This window comes from Sapajus apella, unplaced genomic scaffold, assembly GCF_009761245.1.
Source record: "Sapajus apella isolate SASKATOON/1434 unplaced genomic scaffold, GSC_monkey_1.0 scaffold24, whole genome shotgun sequence".
In the NCBI taxonomy this organism is placed as follows: domain Eukaryota; kingdom Metazoa; phylum Chordata; class Mammalia; order Primates; family Cebidae; genus Sapajus; species Sapajus apella.
The window spans coordinates 22,092,387-22,119,108 of NW_022436964.1; the positions used below are offsets into that span (position 1 = coordinate 22,092,387).

General features: G+C 32.8%; 1 protein-coding gene across 3 annotated transcripts in view; it reads right to left on the reverse strand.

Moving 5' to 3' along the window:
- Positions 1 to 26,722, reverse strand: part of KIAA2026 (KIAA2026 ortholog) — an 83,279-nt gene that overhangs the window by 8,677 nt on the left and 47,880 nt on the right. For 2 of the 3 annotated variants that reach the window (XM_032291080.1, XM_032291082.1), the window contains exons 4-6: positions 24,039 to 24,118; positions 15,527 to 15,616; positions 1,202 to 1,317 (exon numbers count right to left, since the gene is read on the reverse strand). In XM_032291080.1, the coding sequence (XP_032146971.1) occupies positions 1,202 to 1,317; positions 15,527 to 15,616; positions 24,039 to 24,118 (286 nt within the window). The remainder of the gene's footprint in view (positions 1 to 1,201; positions 1,318 to 15,526; positions 15,617 to 24,038; positions 24,119 to 26,722) is intronic. The other variant, XM_032291081.1, reaches the window with a different exon arrangement.

Below are 26,722 nucleotides of genomic sequence, written 5' to 3' on the forward strand. Positions count from 1 at the left end.
ACCCACTTTTCTACTAACATAGCTCACCAAGGTCATTAATATGATCCTCATGTTGCCAAATTAAATAATAAATTCTTATTTCTCATTTCCTCGACCCATCATAAGCGCCCTCCTTTTTGAAACATTTTCTTTACCTGGTTTCCAAAACACTTCTCTTCCCTATCTTCCTATTTTACTAAGCATTCCCTTCAAAGTCTCTTCTATTGAGTTCTACTCATCTTGGCCACTTCTACATGCTGGAAGACCTAGCTCATTTTTCTTTTCTTCTCTATCTATGCTCACATACTAGGTGATTTCTACCAGCCTTATGTCTTTAAATACAATCAAGATGCCAACAGCTCCCAAATTTGTATGTCCAGACTCCCGCGAACGCAGACTCCTATACTGAACTGTCTATTCAGTAACTGCCAGTGCAATAACTAGACGTTTAAAGAGCAATTCAAAGTTAACATGGATTACTGCTACAGTGTAACTGGTTTTCCTACTTTCTCATCTTTGTCCCATTATACTTACCTCAACACACAAGTTACAGTGGTAGCTCTAAAACATACATCAGTTCATGTCCCTTCCCTGCTTAAAACCCTTCAATGGCTTCTCATTTCACTGTAAAAACTCAGGTTCTTAAAGATCTACATGATCTGGCTTCCTTCCTCCTTACCTCTCTGACTCTTGCCTGTTACATTTCTCTTCACTCATTCTGCTCTGGTTACATTTGCCTCTTTGCATCTCTACTAAATGCCAAACACACTATAAACTTTAGGCCTTCAGTACCTTCTATTCCCTCTGCTCTCCCTCAGAACTCCACACGACTCTTTCCCTCATTTCCTTAAGGTCTCTGTTCAAACACCAACTCATCACGGAAGCTTTCCCTGACACCCTGATTAAAGAGTAACCTTCATCCCGCTCAAACCAGCCATTTCCTAACCCCCGTTGCCTTGCTTTATTTTTCTTCACAGCACTTTTTGCCATCTCACACTTGAGTGTGTTTCTTCCATGAGAATGTAAGTCACAGAGTAGGGGTTTTGTTTAGTCAACAATATTTTCTAAGGGCTTAGAAAGTGGCTTGCACACAGTGGGCACTCAAAAATATCTGCCAAATTACAAATGAACAAAAAACTACTAAATGATTCCAGGACATCATCCAAAAATCATAAATTAAGGACCATAAAATAAGTAAAAGACATTATAATGTTTTAATTACCTGTTTCTTTGGAAAGCCTTCATTAACTTTGGTTCCCATGGCAGCAATTCATTTAAAAGACGTATCAATGTACTATGTAATTCTTTTACAGCTTGCCTCCGATGATACCATTTTCCCTAAAACAATGTTTAAAGTAAATCTCTTAGATTTATTCCAAAGTAAATGTCAAGCCTTATTTTCTGAGTAAAACACAAAAACACCAATACTCCATGAAAACATATTTGTTCTTCAGAATCTTGCAGAAAGGGGGAAAATATCCTGTAATAAATTTTATTCAATATATGTTAACAATTGTCAATTCTACCAGAGAAGTCTGAAACCTGTTTCATCCAACTGGAAGACACAAATTTTAAAAATATTTTTAAACTGCATCAATTATAAATGTCTTAATAAATTATTTTTTAAATATATGTAAAAATATAAACATTTACATAAATTCATTAAATAAGTAGGATATGGGTCATGCAAGTAAAGTTACTGTAATCCTCCCAAAGAGTGGGGAAAAGGGGAGAAAAGGTAGGTTTATTACCATGTCTAAAAGCAATCTTTCTAACAAACTTCTTAGGAAAATTTACAATTATTTTATTTTACAATGCTTCTGGCCCAGAAAAGCAACCAAGCAGTTACTGTTTTCAATACTCTAATGTTATACTAAGAGTAATAATTACTTATGTCCTCTCAATTTGCTAAGTATTAACCCAGGTATTTCAAATACATACTGCATCTAGAGAGAGCCCTATCATTTACAAAAAGCCTTCTGAAATGTGTGCATTGTTATGTTCACTTTACAAATGATGAAACTAAGGCTCGGAGAGATTAAACAACTTGCTTAAGGTCCTATAACTTAAACCCATATCTGCCTGATTCTGAAGTCCAAGCTCTTGGAACCATATCACTACCTCTTAAATAGTACATCAAATAAATTTAACCACAGGCTATAAAAACTTCTAGAAGATACATCTCACCTGTATACATAAAATTATTTGAATAACATAGGAACAAGAAATTTATAGCTGCTAAGCCAAAGTATACACCTATTATTACCATTATCTACTGTTACATAACCATGTTTTTGTTTTTTTTTGTCATGGCTTTGAGATATAATTTACATACTGTACAATCCTCGTGTTTCATTTCTAACAAAAGATACATTAATTATACATGTTATGGGTTACATTTAACATGCATAAAATTATATTTTATCCTATAGCAACTGTTAAGAGAGTCAATTTGCATATAAGCAGAACACTAATGCAGAAAAATTACCACTATCTAGAGCAAAAAGTATTAAGCATGTGCATAAATTTCCCAATATATATAAGGTCATATGTATATATACACACACACACATATATATATATATACACATACACACACACACACACACACACATATATACATATATATATGACCTTCAAATTTGTCATGAAAATTTTAGTCACATATAAACCTATATGATGAACAATAGAGTTTTACCAAAAATATTCTGTGCTTTAAACCAGCAAAATGATTATACACATAAATAGCTAAATTTCTACCTCTGAGGTATTTATATCTTCGAAGGGAAATTGTTTACTAGAAGAGTAGGAAGATATGAGATTATATATGTACATGTGCACATAAGGAATATGGAACCTAGGCTCACGACTAATTCTTGTTTCTTCTTAATGGTATGATGAATCATTTAAGAAAAAAATTTAAAGAAAAGTAACTTTTATTTCGTATGTTAATCTACATAGGCCTCTTTCTTGTTAAACGTGTTCTAAAGTACACAAAGGACCCAAATTAAAAATGAGCTACACCTTACAAGTTTATTTTTCTCAAATAACCACCTTGCCATGTATGTACCTAAGCAACAATCCTGCATGATCTGCACATGTAACCCAGAACCTAAAGTACAATAAAAAAAGATAAAAGTGCTTATTTTAAGCCATGAAAACAAAACTAATAAACTGATACACAAGAAAATTGAAAAAATAACTTTCATTTAGAAAAAGTGGACTTAAAAATAGGTAGACTTTTCCCTTTAATAAGGCATGTACACCTTGGAAGGTTTTTCTCGAAGAAATGTTGTAAGATAGCACAAAGTGCTTATTCTAAGCCATGAACACAAAACTATTAAAATGATACATTATAAAATTGAACAAAAAGTAATTTTCATCTAGAAAAAGTGAACTTAAAACAGAAAATAGGTAGATGTATAACCAACATTCTTCTACTTCTCAACTATTTGGCTTCAAAAAATGAAATGGTGAGAGTGGAAGTAAATGTTTCCTAAGCTAAAGAGAGAAGAAAGAGGAAAGGTATGATGGTAGAGAGAGTATACTCTTTGTGGCAGAATTAACTGAAAAAGTGTTCAAAGACTAGGGAGCACCAGGAATGCTGAATTCCTCATTGGGAGTTACAGAAGAAAAACGACAGTTGTAGAGTTACCACGGGCAGTATGACTGCTGCCTGGATTAGCATGTGGTAGTGCGGTGGGGAATGCAGGCAGACTAGCAGTACTGTGGCACAGAAGACCTTACTTAGGTCTAGATAGATGAGGCATAGGACGGGGAGACTGTGTAAATGGGATGTTATTTCAAGATATTTGTCAGCTGTATGTGCGTCTCTGCTAAATTATAATATTAATCTTTGTAAAAAAGAGTTTTTAAAAGATTAGAATGGTTTTACCTTCTAATTTTATTTTTATTACTAATCTTAGGAATTTAATCCAAAATGAAGAAATATATACTGAACTAGAAGACCGAACACAGGGAAGGAAACTTAAATATTATGATTAGAGAATAGACTTCTGTCATATAACTCTGCCTTACCCACTAACCTGTTTTGAAATGTCTGTGATCTCTTAATGTTATATGCTTTGTGGCCTGCTTCTCTTTATTTATATATTTTCAGCTTGGGGTAGTGGTGGTATAGTATTTCATTCATAATTTGAAAATGCTTATTGAATCATTCTACATTTGGAAAACAAACCCAGAAGTTTCTTATTTTCATAACACAAATTATAGGAAAGTAAATATTGATAAAATGCTTTGTCTGGTAGATACATATAAGTATAATGACCACAACAAAGGCACCCCTATACCCTGCCATGGAGAATGTGAGTCAAGTTTTTACGTTGCTCAAAAGCATATAGAAGTTTTAAAAAGTTGAGAATTACTCTTTTGGGATTGCTGTTTGAGGTAAGGTGCTTTCATTACTGACAGTAAAAGGGAAACTCACACTGTTTGATTTATGTATCATCTTCTTTGGCCAAAACATGGTGCTTATAACCCCAATCAAATTAAAATAATAACACTGTTCCTTTCTACTTAGTGATAGTCTCAGAGTTTCACAGTATACAATGAAATTAATGTAAAGAGAAGAAAAGTTATCTAAAAGAAATTAGAGATAACAATCTGCTTTATCTTGGGTCTAATATAAAAATCTATTTAAAAAAATCAAATATTTACTAAACTTTAAATTAGGTCATTAACTAAAAGCTACTAACAGCTTTTCTGATTGATCAACTTTATTCACATACACAGACAGGGGAACAAACAAAGAACAACGATCATGTTTCATCTAGGATGAAATTATTAAAGTTGAAACTCAGAGGGCATTTAATTTCTAGAAGAAAATGGTCTAAAGTTATACAGGGAAGTACAGTTGACCCTTTGTATCCAACCACAAATAGAAAATATTTGGAAGAAAAAAAAATGAATGGTTTCGTCTACACTGAACACATACAGACTTTTCTTTCTTGTCATCACTCCCTAGACAATACAGTATAACTACTATTTATATCATATTTACATTCTAGTATATAAGCAATACAGAGATGATTTAAGTCTACATGAAGATGTATGTAGGTTAAACCTAAAGACTATATCATTTTATATAAGGCACTGGACATATGTGGATTTTTGTTTAAAGGTAGGGTCCTGGAACCAATCTCCCAATGACACTGAGAGACAAGCGTAGTTGCAGACAGAAGCAGCCATTAGACTAGAATGCTATACTCTAAATACTAACATCTAATCTCCTTCTACTATACAATGCTATATCTCTTGGACCCCACACAGACAATTCCTAAAGAAGAAAGAGATTATATTGTTTAAGTACCTATATTTACATGTAGGTATCTCTGTAATGTAGAATCAGTATCTCTAAAACTTATTTAACTTTTAAAATTACAATAATAATTAAAATTAAAATGACCTAGAGTGAATTAGAACAAAAGCGAAATAGCAAGTTCTTCTATCTTCAAATACAAAGAGAGAATATGAATGTAATAAAAATCAGAAAGGCTCTTAAGACTCTTTCTCTATACTATCTAATACAGAAACAATAAAAATGGCAGATAGATAATTTAGTAAAAGATCATTTGTGGGGCAAGAGCTATGACTTTCACTAATAAAAATATATTTAATAAGCTTTATGCATCTAATTTTAGTTCTAACTCTCCTTTATAAACAAATATGTGAATACAGGGATAAATTAACTGTTTGCATGTTAGAATTTTCATTATTTCCATAGGTAAAAAATCCTTTCCAAGAGAATCTCAATGCATTATATGAATTTAACAATTTGAATATTTACTGACTTTAAAGTGACTTTAAAAAAAGAGGCTAGTATTTTTCTCTTATGAATCAATAAAAGTATGAATTTCAAGCATACAAAATGGAACCAAAGGCATACAATGTAGTTTAAATTTGAAACTTACCTTTCATGCCTTCTCATCCAATGTCCACTGCAGCTGCAGATTGCCAGCTCCCTTTCCATGAGATGCCCCAACTACCAAACACTGGAGATTTTATATCCCATAGGGATTGCTCCAGAAGAGCTGGTCTATAATCACAAGGTAAGTCCTTCATTATATTATGTAGTTTTATAAGTTTTTGAATATAAAAGATCAGTAACTTAAGGAATCATAAAGGAAAAGAAACTTAAACAAAACTTATAAAACTACACAATATTGTAAAAAGAAAAGCTGCATCTCTATGTACGTGAAATGGGTGGGGAGGGAAACTTACCTCACAACTAAAGAACAACTCCATTCTGCTGCAGTAATCTGGGATGGGTATGATAGCACCAGCATAATACTGGCTGGGGTGTGGCAAGGAGAGGGAGCTGGCATTCTACTGATGCTGGGGACACTGGATACCTAAAAAGGAAGAAACAGGAGGGACATAAATTCTAGATTAAATATCTCATTACCACAAATAATTTTGCACATTTTAATTTAGATGCTTTGTACATTAAACTTAGGTGAAAGTCACTTGTTTATACAAGCAATACAAGTATTTACATCAATTTTCTTGTAATATTATATCTAAGCAAAACAAGTATTGGCAGTCATATGAAGAAAAAATTAAAATCATATAAAAATATACAAAGAATGCTTTTTTAAATTGAGATGATATTATTGTAGAGATAAAATTTTTATTATGAACAACAGTACAAAAACATGACTTATATAACAAAAATATGAATGCTATTTTCCTATATGCTTTTATTTACAAATATGTTGTTAGATCACTGACACATGAAGCACAAAACATATTTTGTCATAAATTTGATTCTTGTCACAGACATAAATCCTGTGGTGGAGAAGACATTAAATATAATATGCTTTTCTTTTCTTTCCTTTTTTTGTTTGTTTGTTTGAGACAGGGTCTTGTTCTTTCGCCCAGGCTAGAGTACAGTGGTGTGATGTCAGCTCACTGCAACCTCCACCTCCTGGGTTCAAGCAATTCTCCTACCTCAGTCTCTCCAATAGGTGGGATTAAAGACGCCTGCCACCATGCCCGACTAATTTCGAATTTTTGTATTTTTTCAGTAGAGATTAGGTTTCACCATGTTGACCAGGCCGGTCTTGAATTCCTAACCTCAAGCGATCCACCTGCCTTTGCTCCCAAAGTACTGGAATTACAGGCACGAGCCATGGTGCCCTGCCATATTATGCTTTTTAATTAAAATGCATAATTTTTAGAAAAGCCAAATTGATCCCTACAAAAAGAAGTCTTCACTGACTGAATTGGCTGGGCACTAAAAGATGTCTCATTTAAAATCACTAGCTACATCCAAAGGTATAATCGAAACTCGCATGTATAAAAACAGCACAAATATAATGAACTGCAACTAAGTATTTTAATAAACTAATCTGACATTTTCCTTAGTCTAAGTACTATTAAATGAAAAGGTAATACTATATTCAATGAGTATTTACTTATTTTTCTTATTGCTTACCTAACTACTACCATATTAACATATTCCTGCATAGTCACAGTTTTGGGGATAAAACATCATATTAATCATGTTGGTATACAGTCCCTTGAGAGTGCTATTTTGACAGTATAATCCATATAAATATGAAAAAAGTTAAAAAGTATTTTAACACTGACAGAAGTTCTAACATAAACTATTATGTATGCTGTTATTTTCTCTTCAGATACTCTTACCAATTTTTACTTAAGACTCATAGAAAAGGAACATATTTGTACTTTAAAGGCATCCCACACTGAATATGCTGAATCAGTATATTCAATATTTCCATTATATTTCTAAATTAGCATTTAAATAGAAAGCACGAAGGCAAGCTACAACAATAACAATAATGATAACACTGCAAGTTTCTCTGTCTTCCGGCTTTGTAGAGAAAAACTGCGTGACAGATTACTTTCCTGGGAAGGTAGTTCACTGTCACTGGGGAAGAAAATCTAACAACATACATTTAAGAGATGATGTGCTACCATTTTCATTTACAAAGAAGAAATCTGGACTAGAAATTAACCACTGGCTGGATAACTTAATTTGACTGTTTTCAATAAATTGGTATTAGCAAACAAATTGATAAAATTTTAACAGATCTATACATGCTATCAGAAAGATGGGTTCTCAAACAATTCACAGTACAATCTAAACCACAAAGTTATGATATGTTTATTTGGCATGAGGGGCATAAAAAGTTCCACATAAGTGAAATTAAGATTGGAAATATTTTAAAAGCAGAGAAAGCATTCTATTTACTTTTGTCATTATTTTCTCACAATGACTAACACAAAAGGCCCACAGTAAATGTTCCACTACATAAGTACATTTCTCATGTAACTGAGGTTTCTTCCTTAGATACAAAAGATTTAAAAACTGATTAAAATGTTCCTAAAATATGTCTTTCACATTTTCTGACAATGAATACAATCTAACTATTGATGACTTGGCTTATCATTATAAACAAGTTAGTTTTAAACTCCCTAAGACCTGCTTTTGTTTTTCAATTGTCTTTTTAAAAATTATCATTAGCTGGCACGGTGGCTCATGCCTATAGTACCAGCAGTTTGGGAGGCTGCGGCAGGCAGACTGCTTAAGCCCAAGAGTATGAGACTAGTTTGGGAAACATGGCAAAACCCCATCTCTACAAAATATACAATAAATAGCTGGCCATGGTAGTGTGCACCTGTAGTCCCAGCTACTTGGAAGGTGGAGGTGGAAGGACTGCTTGACCCTGGGAGGTGGAGGTTGCAATGAGCCAAAATCACACTACTGCACTTGCCAAAATCACACTACCTCACTCCTGCCTGGGCGACAGAGTGAGACCCTGTCTCAAAAAATAGATCAATCAATAAATTATTTATCAGTGTTTCATGCTGTCAGTAAATCTGCCTTAAACACCTCGTCCTATTTAAAAGCAGCTGCTACTACTCGCTAGAATCACGTCTTGCATTAAAGAACTGGTTCCCCATAAGGTCTATTTTAAACTACTGTAACACCCACATGAGTACTCTGTGCCTTCTATTTAGGCTCCTTTCTTCTCCCTGCTGGATTCTGGGTTAATTTTCCTTCAATACATAATGTATATATATTTTTTCTTTTTCTACAGAATCTGGTAAGATGCGAGGCAAGTTTTATTAATGTTCAGTCCATTCAGTTTTGACATAATTTTCCAACTCACAAAAGGTGCTGAACTAAAGTCTTTCCAAAGATTTTGATATCTTCTATAATTCAAAAACTCAGAATGATGTAAAGCTCGTTTTTTTAACCCTAATCTTCATAGATTTAAACTCAACTTTCCAGAACTGGGGAAGGTAGTAAAGAAACTGTTAAACAGAAGACAGTACAAATTTAGTGGGACTTTGAAAAATGCCTGACATTTAAAATGTTATTATATTTGAATAGGGTATGTGACATATAATTCAAAAGGGCTTAAAGCAAATTATAAAAGACACACTAGCTTGTAATCCTAGCATTTTGGGAGGCCGAGGCGGTGGATCACCTGAGGTCAGGAGTTTGAGCCTAGCCTGGCCAACATGGTGAAACCCACTCTTCACCAAAAATACAAAAATTAGCTGGGCATGGTGGAGCATGCATGTAATCCCAGCGAAGTGAGGCTGAGGCAGGAGAATCGCTTGAACTCTGGAGGCGGAGGTTGCAGTGAGCTGAGATCGCACCACTGCACTCCAGCCTGGATGAAAGAATAAGACATTCACAAACTTCATCAAGTTTAAGTCTTAATTAGAAGTATATTATGTAATAGAATACTCTCTCTATGATGGGATCTGGTATTATGATTTCACTGATTTCTACCTAACTTTCAAAACATCAACTTGTTTTATCTCCATAGTAAGTTGTCAGGAGTGGACAGAATGAAAGAACACGGAGGGCCCTTGGCAAATACAGGCTTAGACCAAAGTTTTACATCCTCAACGCAACTGACATTTGGGACAAGAAAGTTCTTTGTTGTGAAGAAATGTCTGTGCATTGCAGGATCATTACAATGCAGGATGTTCAGCAGCATTGTTGGCCTCTGTCCATTAAATGTCAGTGCCACTTCTTTAACTATGACAATCGATGTCTCTTACGGAAGGGCAGCAAACTCACTCCTGACTGATAATCACTGGCTTAACACAGAACTCTTTGACCAAAAAACTGAGGGGTCAGCATCTCTGATCTAAGCTTCTGACTTCTCTAATATTCAGTCTAGCCAATGGACACCCTTTGGTTAGGTAAGAGAAGTATTGTTATTGTATTCTGGATTTACATTATTTTAACAACATAAGATTAATTTTATCTATTACTTGAAATTTCTTTACAATTCTTTTTAACATACCTTTTTACATATTGTAATCATTACATACATATTATTTTGTGTGTTCTTTTTATTATTTTTTTGAGACAAAATCTAGCTCTGTTGCCCAGCCTGGATGGCAGTGGTGTGAACTCAAGCACAGTGGTGCGATCTTGGCTCACTGCCGCCTCCACCTCCTGGGTTCAAGCAATTCACCTGCCTCAGCTTCCTAAGCAGCTGGGATTACAGTCACGCACCACCATAGCTTGGATGATTTTTGTATTTCTAGTAGAGATGGGGTTCACCATGTTGGCCAGGCTGGTCTCCAACACCTAACCTTATGATCTGCTCCCTTCAGCCTCCCAAAGTGCTGGCATTAGAGGCCTGAGCCACTATTCCTGGCCTATTGTGGTATGTTCTTAAAACTTAACATTTCACAAATATATCCATGTTGTAACAATGAACTACCAATTTTACTAGCTATATAACAGTGTGTTAACATTGTTAGTCGTCTCCCTACCGCTGGACATATGGATTGTTTCCAAATTTCCACTATTGGGGTGGTCTGCTAAACACACCATTGCATATATTACTTTTGGAGGTAGGGAGTAGAAATGGGGAAGAGCAAAAGTTAAATTCCAAATAGCATCACAGGATCAAAGTGCACAGGCAGTTGTGCTCAATATATATAGCCTTCCTTACATACTGATTATAAATAAAATCTATCTTAGATCCTGTTCAATGTTGAGGGGCTTATCTGTTAAAAGATGTATTAGAAAAGATATGGTCTTACATTTTAAATTTACTTATCAGTATTTCATTTATCATCATATAACCCAGACAAGCGTTTTTCCCTTATAAGTAACATTGTTATTGCAAAATTTTCACTTTTCCTCATACCCAATATCTACAAGCGTCTTTCCTTAATTGAAGAAGATTGAAACTTCTTTGAAAATCAGAACTATGATACAGAATATGAGGGAAAAGGGGATTATATGAAATACTTAGAAATATAAGCTTGGCAAAATATTCCAATTTTTATTATTTAGAAAGCAATATTGTCTAACAAATTGCAAGTACAATAAGAGCAGGTAAATTTATCAATATCTTAGCTCTATCTTTCAGAAAAATGAATAGATTTCCTAGACTAAAAAAGGATATTTTTCAAATAATTAAGCAAAATGCAAAATTTATCTCTTAACTAAAAACACGAAAATAAAAAGTTTTGCGATTTCTTCTTTAGATCATGAAATAATGCTATGATCTAAATAATGATGAGAAAGACAAAATTAAAGGACTTTGTCAAACTACATATTTATCTCAACCAGAGGTCTCACTTCTAACAAATCTCAGGTAGATAATTAAGTTCAGTACCACAGGATCCAAAAGATGATGACTTTTTGGACTAAACCCCTAAATGAAGTGATAGGATCAAGTGAACTAAGCATAAATTTCAGAAAATTTCTCTTCACATAATTAACCATAAACAAAATTAGTTGTTTGCAAGAATGAGTAAACAATTTAAATTTTAAAACACTAAGTCTTCCAGTACAATGTTCAATGACAAAACCTCTAAAAGGTTAAAAAAGATTTGTTATGTAAACATAAGGCTGCTCTGAAAAATAAAGCTTATTAATTAAAAAACAATCAAACCAAAAACTTTTAAAATGGAATATTCACCTGAGTGAATAAATGGGATCATTCTTCCTCGTGGCTTTTGTACTTTGGTAGGAAAAACTACCTGAGAAGGTCTGGCAGAGAAGCCTCCTGAAGCAGCGTGGTGTATATATTTCATGAATCCATGATAATCCTCTATCACATGTGTAATTTGTATCTTTATTGATGACATTCATGACAAAGAAATATTTATAATGGAATATGTCTTCTTTGTTGCTGGAGCCATTTTTATAGATATGAATGTTGATAATAAAATAATTGTTTTGACTCCAAATACTTAGTTTTAACAGTGATACTTTCTTATGAAGATCAGTATTAATACTTCATTTATCTGACAACAGTAAACGAAGGCCACAAGACAATCAGTCAAAATACTTGTCACTATTACCAAGTTTATACACCTCATTATTAAGAAAATCCTTCAGGTCTTCACCATGAACCCAATTCTAGTAAGTATGGTTACCTGCTTTCTTAATCCACAATATATCAGCTAGAGCAAGTATATGGACATACACAATAAATAACAGGTGACAGACAGCTTGGCAATGAGGAAAAGACAGAACAAAAACAAAAATACAAACAAAATCCTTCAAAATTATATTAACATAAAGGCCTTTAGGTAAATGTTTAATCAGAGTTACTAATACCAATAGATTTTTAGAGTACAATATTGGTATTCATAATGATGACCCTCGAGTCATCAAAAAAAGGTTAAATTGTGTTCAGTATAGTACAAGGAGTCAGGGAAGTTTTCCATTAAAATAAGTTTTAGTATCAAAGGTTTAAGTTTCGGTTATCTAGAATTTCAGTTAAGTGTAATACCTTATTCGCAAATGATTCCAGTAGAACTGGTAGTAAATATTAACATAAACATTCAGTAAAGTTCATTCCTAGCACATCTATCACACTCAATAATTAGCTTTTGTAAAAAATAAGGAATAGAAGCAAACTTTTATTGTCTATTTGCTTTATGCTGTGTGGCCATTTCATTGGTTAAGATAACCCATTGATCTAAACAATCTTTTTTTTTTTTTTTTTAGATAGAATCTCACTCTGTCACCCAGGCTGGAGTGCTGTGGTATGATCTCAGCTCACTGCAACCTCCGCCTCCGGGGCTTAAGCGATTCTCCCCTGCTTCAGCCTCCCAAGTAGCTGGGATTAGAGGCAAATACCACCACGTCCAGCTTACTTTTCTTATTTTTAGTAGAGAAGGGGTTTCACTGTGTTAGGATAGTCTCAATCTCTTGACCTTGTGATTTGCCAGCCTTGGCCTCCCAAACTGCTGGGATTACAGTCATGGGCCACTGTGCCCAGCCTAAACAATCTTTTAAACAGTTTAAATTAAGGAGAAAGAGCTCTTATGTTGGTAATCTCAATAAGATTATCCCTGCCAAGTATAGTTCCAAAAATTTTTACATTTTGAAGGGTGGAAAACATACTTTAAAACTAATATGCACACATCAGGGGGCATGGACAAGTTAAAAGTTTAGAGATACAAATCGAATCAACTAAATCCTAGGGTAATCTAGAATTTTCTGATAAACATGCCCTCAAGGAATACAATGTCAAATACTGGTAGTTTATGTTTACTTCTTCTTTCTTTTGAGTCAGGTTCTGACTCTGTTGCCCAGGATGGACTGCAATGGCATGAACACAGCTCACAGTAGCCTTGACCTCCTGGGAACAAGTGATCCTCCCGCCTCAGCCTCCTGAGTAGCTGGGAGTACAGGCATGTACCACCATGCCAGGCTTTTTTATTTTTTGTAGAGTTGGGGTCTGGCTATGTTGTTCATGTTGGTCTCGAACTCCTGGGCTCAAGAAATCCTCCCATCTCAGCCTCCCAAAGTGTTTAGATTATAGGCCTGAGCCACCATGCCTGGCTGTGGTTTATATTTACTTTTACTTTTCTTCTACACAGTACCAATGGAAATGAGGTAAATGGCTTTACAGAAACCTCTAGAATGCTTGCAAAAGTCTTTTTCTCCTATAATATATGCCATAAGTACATAAATCAACCATGCTTAAAACTATGCATTAAAAAAACTTCTAATTTACAATATGGGAATAAATAAAAGTAAGTTATGTTTAACTGTAGCATAAAAAACTGGCAAAATTTAACAGAATTCTGTTTAGAATGAAATATGGACACCTCCCTAAAAACAAACAACTTCTGCAAAAAACAGTAACACTCTGATATTTTTAAAAAACTATTCCTCCCTATTAAAGAACAGAATTAGTCCTTCCTGAGCATAAAATATCAAAAAAAATAAATAAATAAAAATAAAAAACCTCTGGCTTTTTTTTTTTTTTTTTAACAGAAAAACATTTATATAACATAAATGTTTGAGGAATATATCACAGCAGTAAATTTTAATGAAACACCTGGTCTTCCACATCAAGAGACTGCCCATATACCTAAAGTGTAAATGTATAAAAATATAACAGTCTAAACCATTTTTAATGGAAATATTTCTAAAATACGCAGTTTTCCACATTTTCACGTTATATATTGAACATAATGTTTTCTTGCTAATTGATGACTATCATTATGAACATTTATTCTCTCTCTTAAATTACCATGATACTCTCAGGGTTATCTATCACACATTAGACTTCTGAAATGCTTAAGGCTGTTTCACCCTAGTATTAAGTAACTTCAGAAGGTTGTACTTTTAAGGTACTGCAATCTCTTCCTTTCAGAGTGCTACCAATAAGTCTTTCCTAATAACATATAAAATGACTAACACAATCTGCTGATATCAAACTTGCTGAATCACTAACCATATTTTATATATCTTAACAGGTTCTGAGCAAAGATCTAAAAGTGGCTTCATGATATTCCTAAGGCACAAAACAAAGGGTTTTTAAAAAAATGATCAATTTTCTTCAGTGTTTAAAGCCTTTCCTATTTATTTATTGGTATGTAACTGTATTTAAAAATCTGTACATAGCCCAACTATAAATGCTAGCTAAGTAGGTGTTATTGATTTAATAAACAGCAAAATTAAGTGTTTTACCAAGTATTGGGTGAATAAATATAATGCCCTTAAACTCTAGTCTCTCAACAATTAAAATATTAGAAAATGAAAGCAAAGACTAATTATAATTTAGAGGATACAGTGAAAGTTAAAAAACTTTCAGCAGATAAAGGTTCTTTAAAAAGTCACACTGTTTAAGTATGTATCAAAATTATCTGGGGCAGTATTAAACAATTTACATCTGTTTTTATGTTACACTTAATTAAAATTTTGTTACTAAGCAATAAACTTCCATTAAAAACATATAATTATTAAGAATATTTGCAAGGCAAACACCCAAAAAACTACCAGTCAGAAAACAACCAGCCAGTATATTGGGAAATATCTAAAACTATACCTGAACAAACCAGGCAAACAAAATTAACTGCTCCTGGCACGATTTCTGTCTATTAAAAATAAAAACTAGACCACACAGGAGAAATAAAAGAAACAATGTTTCTATCTTTCATTGTAAATCTTAATGTAATCCAGGAAAACAAGGTTTCAAAAAGGCTTTAGAAAAAAGCAGGAATAAATTTTAATGCTGACAATAATAGATAGAACTTTTGGATCAACACCTACCGATTTTTTTCTACTGTTTTCCAGATCTTTGAGTTCATTCTCGATTTTTGTGATTAATTCCCTGAGTTCATCAAGATTAGTGCAAATAAGCTAAAATAAAACACAAAAACACAGCTTGATAACACATAATATAAAACACCCAAAATGTGGTAACAGAAGTTGTTTTAACACACACTGAATTCACAATTATTTTTCTCTGTAATAGTAAAAAGCAAGGAAAGCTCTGCAGTTTATATTTTAAAATATATTTACTTGCTATGATGTATGAACTTCAGGCTTAGTAAAAAGAAGCTGAAATTTCAACACTGGTGGTTTAATCCCACATCCCCACCTTTCAGTTTGCTTTGTAATTCGGGTACTTTCTTAACTTTATTAACTTTCAGCCCAGAATGACAAAGATCTGGAAACTCACCCTAGATTTCACAGGTTGTCAAATCACCTTTAAGATATACTTCATTAGGCAGTCTCCCAGTAGGTGAATAAACACAGTCCTGGAGAACTGTTGTTACACCTTTGCTTTGGTTTGCTAACTATACAATTTAACAAACCTTAGTTATTGCTGTTGGGATTGCTAAAAGGACTGCAACTATATGTAACATATTCAAAGACCTAAACAAAATGAAATACACATTCTTAGTATCAGTTAAGTAATATTTAATAAAACCATCTCCACAGATAGCATCTATTTCCTTTCATAATTATGAGGCTCATTTTATTTCACCTGGTAACACTGGCAAATGGCCAAAATAATTCTTAGTTATTAACAACTAAACTAGCTTGGTTTAATTACTGAAGTTTTAGTGAAATGTCAGCAACATTAACAAAAATATTAGTAACTACATTTAATTTTTGTGAAATTATATTAAATTTCTCCAATTCATTCAATACATTTTTTTCCTAAAATAATTTAAGCTAGATTTTAAAACTTATTGTGAAAAGAACTACATTTCTGAAACAAAACTGCAACCAAATAGAGAAGAAAAATCTCGGATTAATGAAAAGTGTTTTTATAATGTTTATGCCATATAATTTAAAAAACATACCGTACTTATAAATTACTAATTCACCATTAGCTTTTATCTGCCCCATGTTTGTTACATTCATTAATTTCCATGAAAGGGCGTTGTTTTTCCTAAAAGGCACTTTCTTTTGTTAGAAGAGCAAACAACAAAAAAAAATAAAGGCAAAAGTGGGTTACAAGATAATTCCTAGTGGCTACTGAGTGACAAAAATAAGAGCCCCTTGAATTTCTTTTATTAGGTTAAACCACATGAAACTGCTGAACAAGGTAATTCCTAGTGGCTATTGAGTGACAAAAAAAGACCGAGCCCCTTACATTTATTTTATCAGGTTAAACCATATGAAATTGCTGATATGCTTTTTATTTACAAAAATGGCAAGACAGTTCAACCTAAGAGACTAAGAAAAAATGATCACAGATAATTGTAATTTGTATTAACAATTAGGAATATCTATATAATTTCAAACTCATGAATTGATCAAGTAGGGAAATATGTACTTAAGTATTCCAAATTAAACAATTTGAGAGTAGAAACAATACAGTGATGTAGTAGGACAGTATAGCTGATATTTATTAGAAACTACACATTGCAATTTACCAAATCTACTTATGAAAGAGATGCTGATGACCAAGCAATGGACTGGCCAACCAGGCAAGTGAGTCTAGAGCCAGACAGTGTTTTCAACTTCTATCATTAACTATGAAGACTTGGAACAATGTTGTCCCTACAGTGGATTTTTATTAAGTATTCAGTGAGAACTAAGCTTTTCAGTTTGATCTGCTATTCTGATGACTATGTCAAATTTGCCCCAGAGCTTGCAGATGGATGGCTAGACCCCTTTTCATTAAACTTGGTGTACTTGTTAAAATCAAATCATAGATTTCTTATTTGCACATATAGCAAACTTCAGAGGAATTTTTACTTGCGACTCAGCTGTCTCACTACACAAGGAGTATCAGTACATTTTGCATGCAGTTTGTAGAAACTCACAGGTACAATGAAGACATATACCCCAACAAACATGCCCCAAAACATTTTGAGATCTTTGAATTATCAGTTAGGAAGACAACAGGTATTTATGCTCCATTTAAAGGAAGAGAACACAGTTCTGAAGCCAAACCATGAATGAAATCATACAGCTTAAGAACTACATAAAACGACACTTTCAAGTGGTATCCAGTTAGTAAACTGCACTAAATAAGTACTTCTCAAACTTTAATGTGCATAAGAATTGCAAGGGGATCTTAATAAAATACAGTTTTTTGTTTAGTAGGTCTGAGGTAAGACCCTAGATTCTGCATTTCTAACAAGTATATATATAACAACCCAGGTATAATCTGCAGATAACATTTTTGAATAGTAAGGTACTAAATGACCATGAAATTACAAGTCAACATGGCTACTGGAACATTCTGGCACTATGGAGCTAATGAGTATGAAAATACAAAAAGATTAATTTCCAAATAGGGAATGGCATATTGAATTAAAGGTACAATAAGACAATTGCTTCTTAAAATATTTTTAGCTATAATATTTATTCTGAGATTGTATTAAAATGACCTTAATAGCTACATAACAATTTATACTCTTTATATATTAATACTAATATGTTCTCCCTATATGTATATTTAATGTATCCCTAATATATATACCTAATATACAGTCAAATTAACCTTTTATAAAATTATTGAATAGAAACACAATTAATTTCATTTATGCCAACTCAACATCATATACAACTCTATTGCCTCTCTTCTGCCCCCAAAGTAAGGCATATATGTAGCCATTACACTCAACTCAACTTCATATGATGCTTTTAAAAACAGAATCAATCCCATAAGTAAAGTTCACCTTAATAAGGAGAACACAGATATCTTTTGAACAAAGCAAAACACCTTATTAAAGCCTCCTTCTCATTATCTTGCATTTGAAAAACATCTGAGGCACAGGGCCTGCAGGGGTGAACACAAAGCTCCATAGCACCTCAGATTACAGTCAGGTCACATTACTAACACTCACAAGAGCAGGTTTTCAGTGTTGCCACAGAGGTTACATACAAGAAGAGTTTTATCTCCCAAGAAGAACCTCTCCAAGGCTGTCACACTCCCTCAAGTTAATCTTCATTTGATATAACCCATGGCAGAGCTACAAAATCAAATCTCAGAGCTGAAAGGACTAAAAACATGTAATTTGTCCAAGCCTTAGCAGAGGCTAAAGAGGCCTATCTCCAATTCACATAAAAGCTAATTAAACTAACAGAGGTAAAGTGACCTAAGAGGACACACTGACAGAGGAAACCAGAGAATCCAGGGCTTCTCCTACTATATTATATTCTTTTTAAAGGTGTCTTTGTAAACAACACAAAATAAACAAATCTAACAACTGAAATTGTATTACAGTTTTAGGATTTAGTTTATATCTAAGCTTTCATTTTTATTAAATGGTAATATTAAAAGGTCGTCTTTTCAACTCAAGCAGCAATGTATGTATGTGGTGGGAGTGGGGAGGCCCTGTAGAGATCAAAAGAACTCCACGACCACATCTCAGAACAACTACATAATATATTATTCCTTACTTTATTGATATATCAAACTAGAAATTATGTCCTTTGGACAGAAACCTCAATAGGTTTGAAAGATATTTACTTGCTCCAAAAAAGGACAGAAGGTAACATTAAGAAATACAAACAACATGGTAGATTATATTAAAAAGCAAAGCAAAGGGTAAACAATATAGGAAAGTAAAAACGAATACGTCCAGGCAAAAGGGATCACATTTACTCCCATTCTACTAAAAAGATCCTGTAATGTATTATAACAATTATCAATGAAATACTAAATGCATGCTATAAATTCAAAACTTATACTGTATTTAAACTAACATTATAATAGCATCTGCTAAAACTATGCAGACAGAAAACTCCTCATTTCTTATCATTACCATACTAGCAATAAGGACTATTTAAAAACCTGCAAATAAGGATATCACTAGTTATGTGAAAGGCAAATAAGTCTGAGAAACAACCATGTGATTAAACACAGATGTTTCCCTCAATAAACTATATTTGTTTAAGGGAGAATTATATTAATTTTAAGAGAGAGGTAAAAATTCCTGCTGTTAAAAGTAAAACAGAAAGCCAAGATTAAAAACACTCATTTTAAGAGGCAGCAATTCAAAACAATGATATAATCAAAAGGTCATAACAATAAAGCCATTAAAAAAACTAATTTTAGTGTTAGTCTCAATTTGTTATGTTGAAGTACTTTATTTCTTATCCCTTAGTTTCTCCATTGAGTAGATGGAGAAATATAGATTTTTTTTTTCAGTAAGTTTTTGTTTATGTTTGAAAACAATGTAATAGAAGTCTTAGCAGCTGGATTCTGGAGTTCTGCAAAGGAGCCTTTAAAATCAACTATGCATACGAAACAGGAGCAAGTGCACACTGTACGAAAGATTTTTTTTTTTGGTTATCAATGAAAAGCAGACTTATGGTAACTAAGGCTGTTAAATCATTTTTAAAGCTTATGTTATTGAGACTCAACACATTAAGTTTTAAAAATACTTGCTGTAACTTTCTGTCATAATTATGTATAAAAGAGAAGTCATATTAGATTTCTCTCTTAAATGTTAAATGAAAAGACTTTCTAGAAAAAAGTAACTATTAGAAAAACTGATATTCACTTTTCAGTCTAACAGTCTTTCTTTTACTATAAAACAGATAAGGAAAAAAGAATTTTACCAATTTAACGAAGTAATAAGTAAATGTTAAAGTTGATATAAAAGCTTAAATCACCAATATTCTACAATTATCACTAAAAAAAAAAAATCCAACAATTTCCCCTACATGCTAAATGTATAATGCATCATAACAATGAAGAAGGGATAAGCATAAGTTTTCATTCTGGTCAAACATAATGATGCAAATACTATTACTTGGTTTTCCACTTTTCAAATTCTTATAGGCTTAATCATGTGCCACTTTCATTAAGACCAAATCCAGGATTTATTTCAAGGTTTTAAGCAAATGGAAAAAGTGCTAAGGGTCAGTAAGATGTTTTTATGCCTTTTTAATTGATTTTCCCATTCATAATTGTTTTCATCAAAAGCAACTGACCTGCTTATCTGAAAACATAGTAAAAATGGCTAAAACAGTAAGCTATATCATTCAGTCCTCACAACAATTCTACTAGGTACCATTATTACCCCACTGTACAAATGAGAAACTGGAATCACGGAGAGGTTAAATAACTTACCCCGTAGTTACAGAGTTAATCAGTGGTAGAGTTGGCATTCAAACCCCAGTAGGTAGCCTGGTTGCAGAACCTTTGTGTTTAACCGCTATGCAGATTACTGGTACCTACCTACATCCACTGAATCAAGGTCTTTGGAGTATGAAACCAGCAATCTTCATTTTAAATAAAGTTATTACATTATTTTTATACTATCTAAAGTTTAAGAACCATTGACATAACTCTTACGAAAAAGTGGCACACATTTGGTTAGCCCCTTTACAATATACAGTCGTCTCTCAGTATCCGTGGGGTACTGGTTCCAGGACTCATCTCTGAACCCTGTGGATACCAAAATCCAAGGATGCTTAAGACCCTGAGATAAAGTGGTATAGTATCTGCATATAACACATCCTCCCATATACTTTAGACCATCTCTCCATTACTTATAATATCTAATGGAATGTACATGTGATATAAATAGTTGTCATACCATATTGTTTAGGGAATAATGACAAGAAAAAAAACCAGTACATGTTCAGTACAGACACATTTAAAAAATATTTTCAATCCAAGGTTGGTTGAATTCAGATGCAGAACCCACAGATACAGAGGGCCGACTGTACACACCCCCACCCCACAAATCCAATCCACCATTTGAATGGTCACAGTGCATACTTTAAATAGGACTGGGATGATTACTTTCTAAAAGTGGGGTACAGATATTAGAAGTATATATAAACATGGACTCTTCCTGAAGCAAATAGGGAGGCAAGTTCAACTTCTAGTTTTAAAAAAGTCAGTGAAAACCCTGTCAAACTAAAAAGTAGCTGAGGTTAAAAGATTTTTAAAAATTCATTAGAATTAAAAAAAAAAAAAAAAAAACTTCACAACTTAACACTTTCATTTACCTCTATCTAAGGATGCTTTCTGTCAATTTAAAGAAGACCGGTCCTTTGGCAAATCGGTTAGGTTTTATAAAAGGGATCTATTATCTATCCAAAAACAGGTTTATTATTCAGCAGTAAGAGATTTTAGAATGAATAATATGAAGATCTTCTGGCTAAATATTTCTATATTTTTATGCTTAATACTAGAAATGTGATATTTAAAACACCTTGGACAAAACAAATAATATGCAGAATCTGAGGTGCTAAATATCATATCACTAGAACTTTCGAGACAGGAATAAATTCACTTTATTACATAATACTCTTCTTACATGTGGAAGACTTTCAAATAAAGTAACACACTACATAATATTATTCTGAGAGACAAAACTAAGTTTTGCATTTAACAACAAAGTTTACTAGTGACTACTAATACTATCTCCTATTTTATTAATGTGCATATCTGAAGCAAATGATCTATTTCCCTGTGAGATAGTTGCCAATTTTTTCTACAAGTAATGCTGTGGAATTCATATTGTAAACTAGGCATAAGAACCACTATTTTCATGAGACGATTACTCCTCTCTATCCTCTCTCTCTCTCTGTCTTTTTCCCTCTCTCTGTTTTCTCTTCCTCTAGGACACCTTGAGAACCAGGAACAAGACTATTTTAAACAGTTCAATCTAGCAAAATATTTTGACCATGACCCATAGTCAAACATACATTATACAATGCATGTCCTTGTATATACACACACACCTGAAACCAAAGTTTCATGAAACAATATATGTGAGTGTACATATTCACATTGCTATATGTAGCACGCTTACTATATGTAATTGTGCTGATAATTTATTTTCTAATTTTGTTAGCTTAAAAAAGCAGCACTGGTCATACAATCCAGTAAAATGATTTCACACCTCACTAATGAATACCACTGCAATTTTAAAAAACACTGTCTATGCAGCCTGTGCTACTTAATACATGGAAAAGTCTATTCACTAAGATGGGTATAGAGGAAACATTAACAATGGGCCAGATTTGATCTAACATCTATATTCCCTAGGCCGATGCTTTGAGGACTGAGAAAAAAAATAAGTGGCAGAAATAGTAAACACAGTGTGACATCGGTGGAAACACAGTAATATAATGCTAAAGCATTAAAAAATATGTTACAAGAAATGGTATAAAGGCCTCTAAGTAAACAGTAAAATTGCATTTTTTTATTGACTACTCTAGAACGAAGGTTATAAAATATATAAAAGGATTTTGTAGAAATGTTTGCAATTCCTCCTAAGCGTATCATTAAAAATATTCTATTCTAAAGTACTAAGAGAAAAGCATGTCTATTTTCTTTAACTGTTGATTTAAAAATGTTAAATTTTTACCAGTTAGTAACTTCCATAAGAACACTCTCCAAAACAGAATTTTTATTGAAAATAAATGTCTCCAGATTTTTGGATATATCTAACTATTAAACTCACATTATATATTATCAATATTTTCATAGTTATTGTCCTTTTATTTTCATCTCTACTTGACATGAGACTCACAAATTCATTTTAACATTCACTTTTATCTTTTGGCCATTAGGTATGAGTTTATAAAACTTTAAAAATTGACTGGACACATAGATACAAAGATGTTTTAAAGAAAGTGTCATTTATTGAAAAAAATACATCTTTTATAAAATAGAAAATAAAAGCATTAATTAGGGTGAGATTCTCTGCTTAGTATTAGCTACAAATAAAAAACTCTTAATCAGATGGCAGTACAAACAATTACTTTTTCCTTTTGTAGAAATGTTTAAAGACCATTTCAATTAACCTTTACTTAATATTCTCTCTGAACATTATATATAGCCAAGAGTTGAAAGATTTGTTTTTCAAGTTAATAAATCTACCATTTATTTCTACAGTGCCCAAATAAATGAAAGCAAATTACCGAGGCAATATTACCATCTTCAAATTAGGATCTGTTCTTGGAAGAGTTTCATTCACACATTTGCTTTTATGTATATAAAATATAAATATATATATATATATATATATACACACACACACACACACACACATACTATACAGTATATATATATATTATTTTTATTAAACTGCTTCTAGGAAACAGTAGAGATTAAGACATAAAAGAGGGTTTTCACTATTAAAAGATAAAAATAGAGGTAAAATATTGTGAAATACTAGTAGATTAAATCTTGGCTACATCTGCACTTGTGGGGAGAAAAGTCATTGTCAGAAACATTTCATTACAAGTATGTGTGCTACAGTTTCTTGGAATTCAGCCAAACTCTCGAGGAATTATACGAAAACTGAAACAAAAAATTTAAAAATTGAGACAAAGTTGAAACATTTACCTGAAATTCTGGTACAGTAGGTGACTTTGTGACAGTTTTCCTCTTCTTTGTGATTGCTTTTTTAGAGATGGATTTTTTTCCTTTCAAGATTAAAAGAGAAAAGCTTCATAATGCTGTTTATAGCACTTCATTAACAAAAAACAAATTACACAGAGCCTTGAAAGTTAAATTGTAACTTTACAGCCATCCGTAAACACATGGCTGCCAGTGAGTCAAATAAAAATGATGAATCCAAACAAGCCACAGTAAAAGCAAACATTAACTACCTGTGTCAGACATATTAACAAATGCTGGTTTTTAAAAATATGAACCAAACTATTACCATCTCCAATGTGTTATACAGGATCAGAATTTACTGCAAGATCAGGCAAAAAAGTCATATTACTACTGCTTAATTAAAATCTACATTTGCCACTTAAAATGAGACTACAAAGGGATAAAACCTTACCTTTAACAATGACTTCTGTAATCAGGAACTTGCATAAGAACTACAGCTGAAGATTATGGTCTCTAGCCAACCTAATGTGAATATTCACTTAGTAGCTTAGGTAACAAGGTTTTTCTATTCCTTTAGCTCTGCACTCACGTAATGGACTGCCCTTGGTGGTATCAATATCCAAAGTTTTAAAAGAAGATAAACATCTCCCTTCAAAGTGTACCTAGTTGTTTGTGGAATCAGAAACCACTGGGAAAAATAAACCTCTTTAAGAAAGTCAATTCATAGTATACACTGAAATATATCTACTTTTCGTATTTAACTTGACCAAAAAAATACATACATGCATTTCCAAACATTTTCCCATATAGAGATGATCATCTTGTAAGAAATACATCAACTGAACTAAATTGACACAATTCCAGTTTATAATTGTGTTCTTTTTTGTATTCCTTTTTAATCACATCACAGAACTGTAATTCATAAATTTTTAACTTTTGGCTCAATAAAATCCATGTATAGTATGACTGAATTGCAAATTTTGAGTTGCTGAGGTTCAGGGGGGGTTTAACTGTTTTATTTTAATAAGTATTGATCTGATGCCATTTGCCATTTGCTTTTAATTAAAATTAACTAAAATAACCCAACATATATTTCTTTATTCACCATTGTTACTTACTTCTGTGCTTACACAGTACCTTATAACAGAAGTAAACTCCTACAAAGATAGGTAAGTGCGTGGGCTGCTTAAATAAGCAATACTGAGGGAGAAGTGATTAAATTCTTGGTATCGCTGTAATACAGCTAGTAATTGACGTCTAAACTGAGTACCATAAGTATTGCTCAAGGGGATCATGAATTTGAATGCTAAGATGCCCTTCCTCTATACACTACCTTTACCATTTTTTAAAGTTCACAAGAAAAAACTGAATGATCTTGCTGACCTACCATATGGGAAAGTTTTTTAAAAACAGTAATTTGAAGGAAACAAAATTCTTCCTCAACCTCTCCCCACCAGCCCTGCTCTGATTAGCTTTAAAATTAAAAAAAAAAAAAAAAAAAAAAAAACCATTTGATTTTGTATTCATTTATAAGCACAACAGAGGTCACCCTTGATAGTCCCATGAATTTCATCTTATTGTTACACAGGCACTACATGTAGGTACTAAATTCTCAGTTAACTCTAGCAACTACTCTATCTGAATGGATTGAGAAGCTGAGATGGTTTCTTGGTATTTCAGTTCGCCATGTCATTAGGATGCTTAAATGTTATTAAGAAATTGGAGGTGATGTTATATATTGGTTATAAGCTTGAGTTTTAGAACTAAACTACCTGGGTTTGAATACCTGGACAATCATCTACTATTATAGGTCATGTATAATAGCTACATCCATGACCTTGAACAAACTGCTTCATTTCTTTGTGCAGTTTCTTCATCTGTAAAACAGGGATAATAATATTACCTATTTTGTGAGAATTAAATGGGTTACAACATGCCCAAAGCTTATACTGCTGCTAGGCACATGGTAGGCGATCAATAAATGTTAGCTATTGCTTTAGCTAAGTTATGGTGAGAAAACCCTAAACAGAAAATCTTTTAACCTTCTTCAAATTCTTTTTACGTACTCCATCTCAGTTCTTCGTTTGCATATGTCCTCTAAACTAGCACTCTACTTTGTACACAAATCAATGAATGTAATACTTAACTTAGAGTATTGTACGTATCTGTTCTTATGTTTGTTGTCCTATGCTGTAAATTGCTGGTGACAGAAATCACATTATTCACTTTATATTTACAGAATTTAGCACACATAAGTTCTAAAAAGTGATTCCTAAACACCTACTTTTCTTCAGAAATGTCGCCACTAGTCTGGGGGGGTAGTAAAAGGAATGCAGGTAATTTCTTACAATTCTGAGGGTCCACTTAAGTCTATTTTATAGTGAAGAAAACATTGATGATGATTTTAAATAATTTAAATAATTTGCCAAAGAGTTTCAACATGACCTAGTAGTGGTAGTAAGAAGATTAACATTTATTGAGAACCTACTATGTGTCAGATGTTTAGTAAAGTGATCTGTATAAATTATCTTATTTAATTCTCAATACAACCCTCCCAGGTAGGTAATAACTCTATTGTAATATGGAATAACTGAAGATCAAAAAGATTAATTAGCTTACTTATGTGTCACACAGTAAGTACACACCACAGTCAGGGATTCTAACTATGAAGTCCAAGCTCCTCCCGT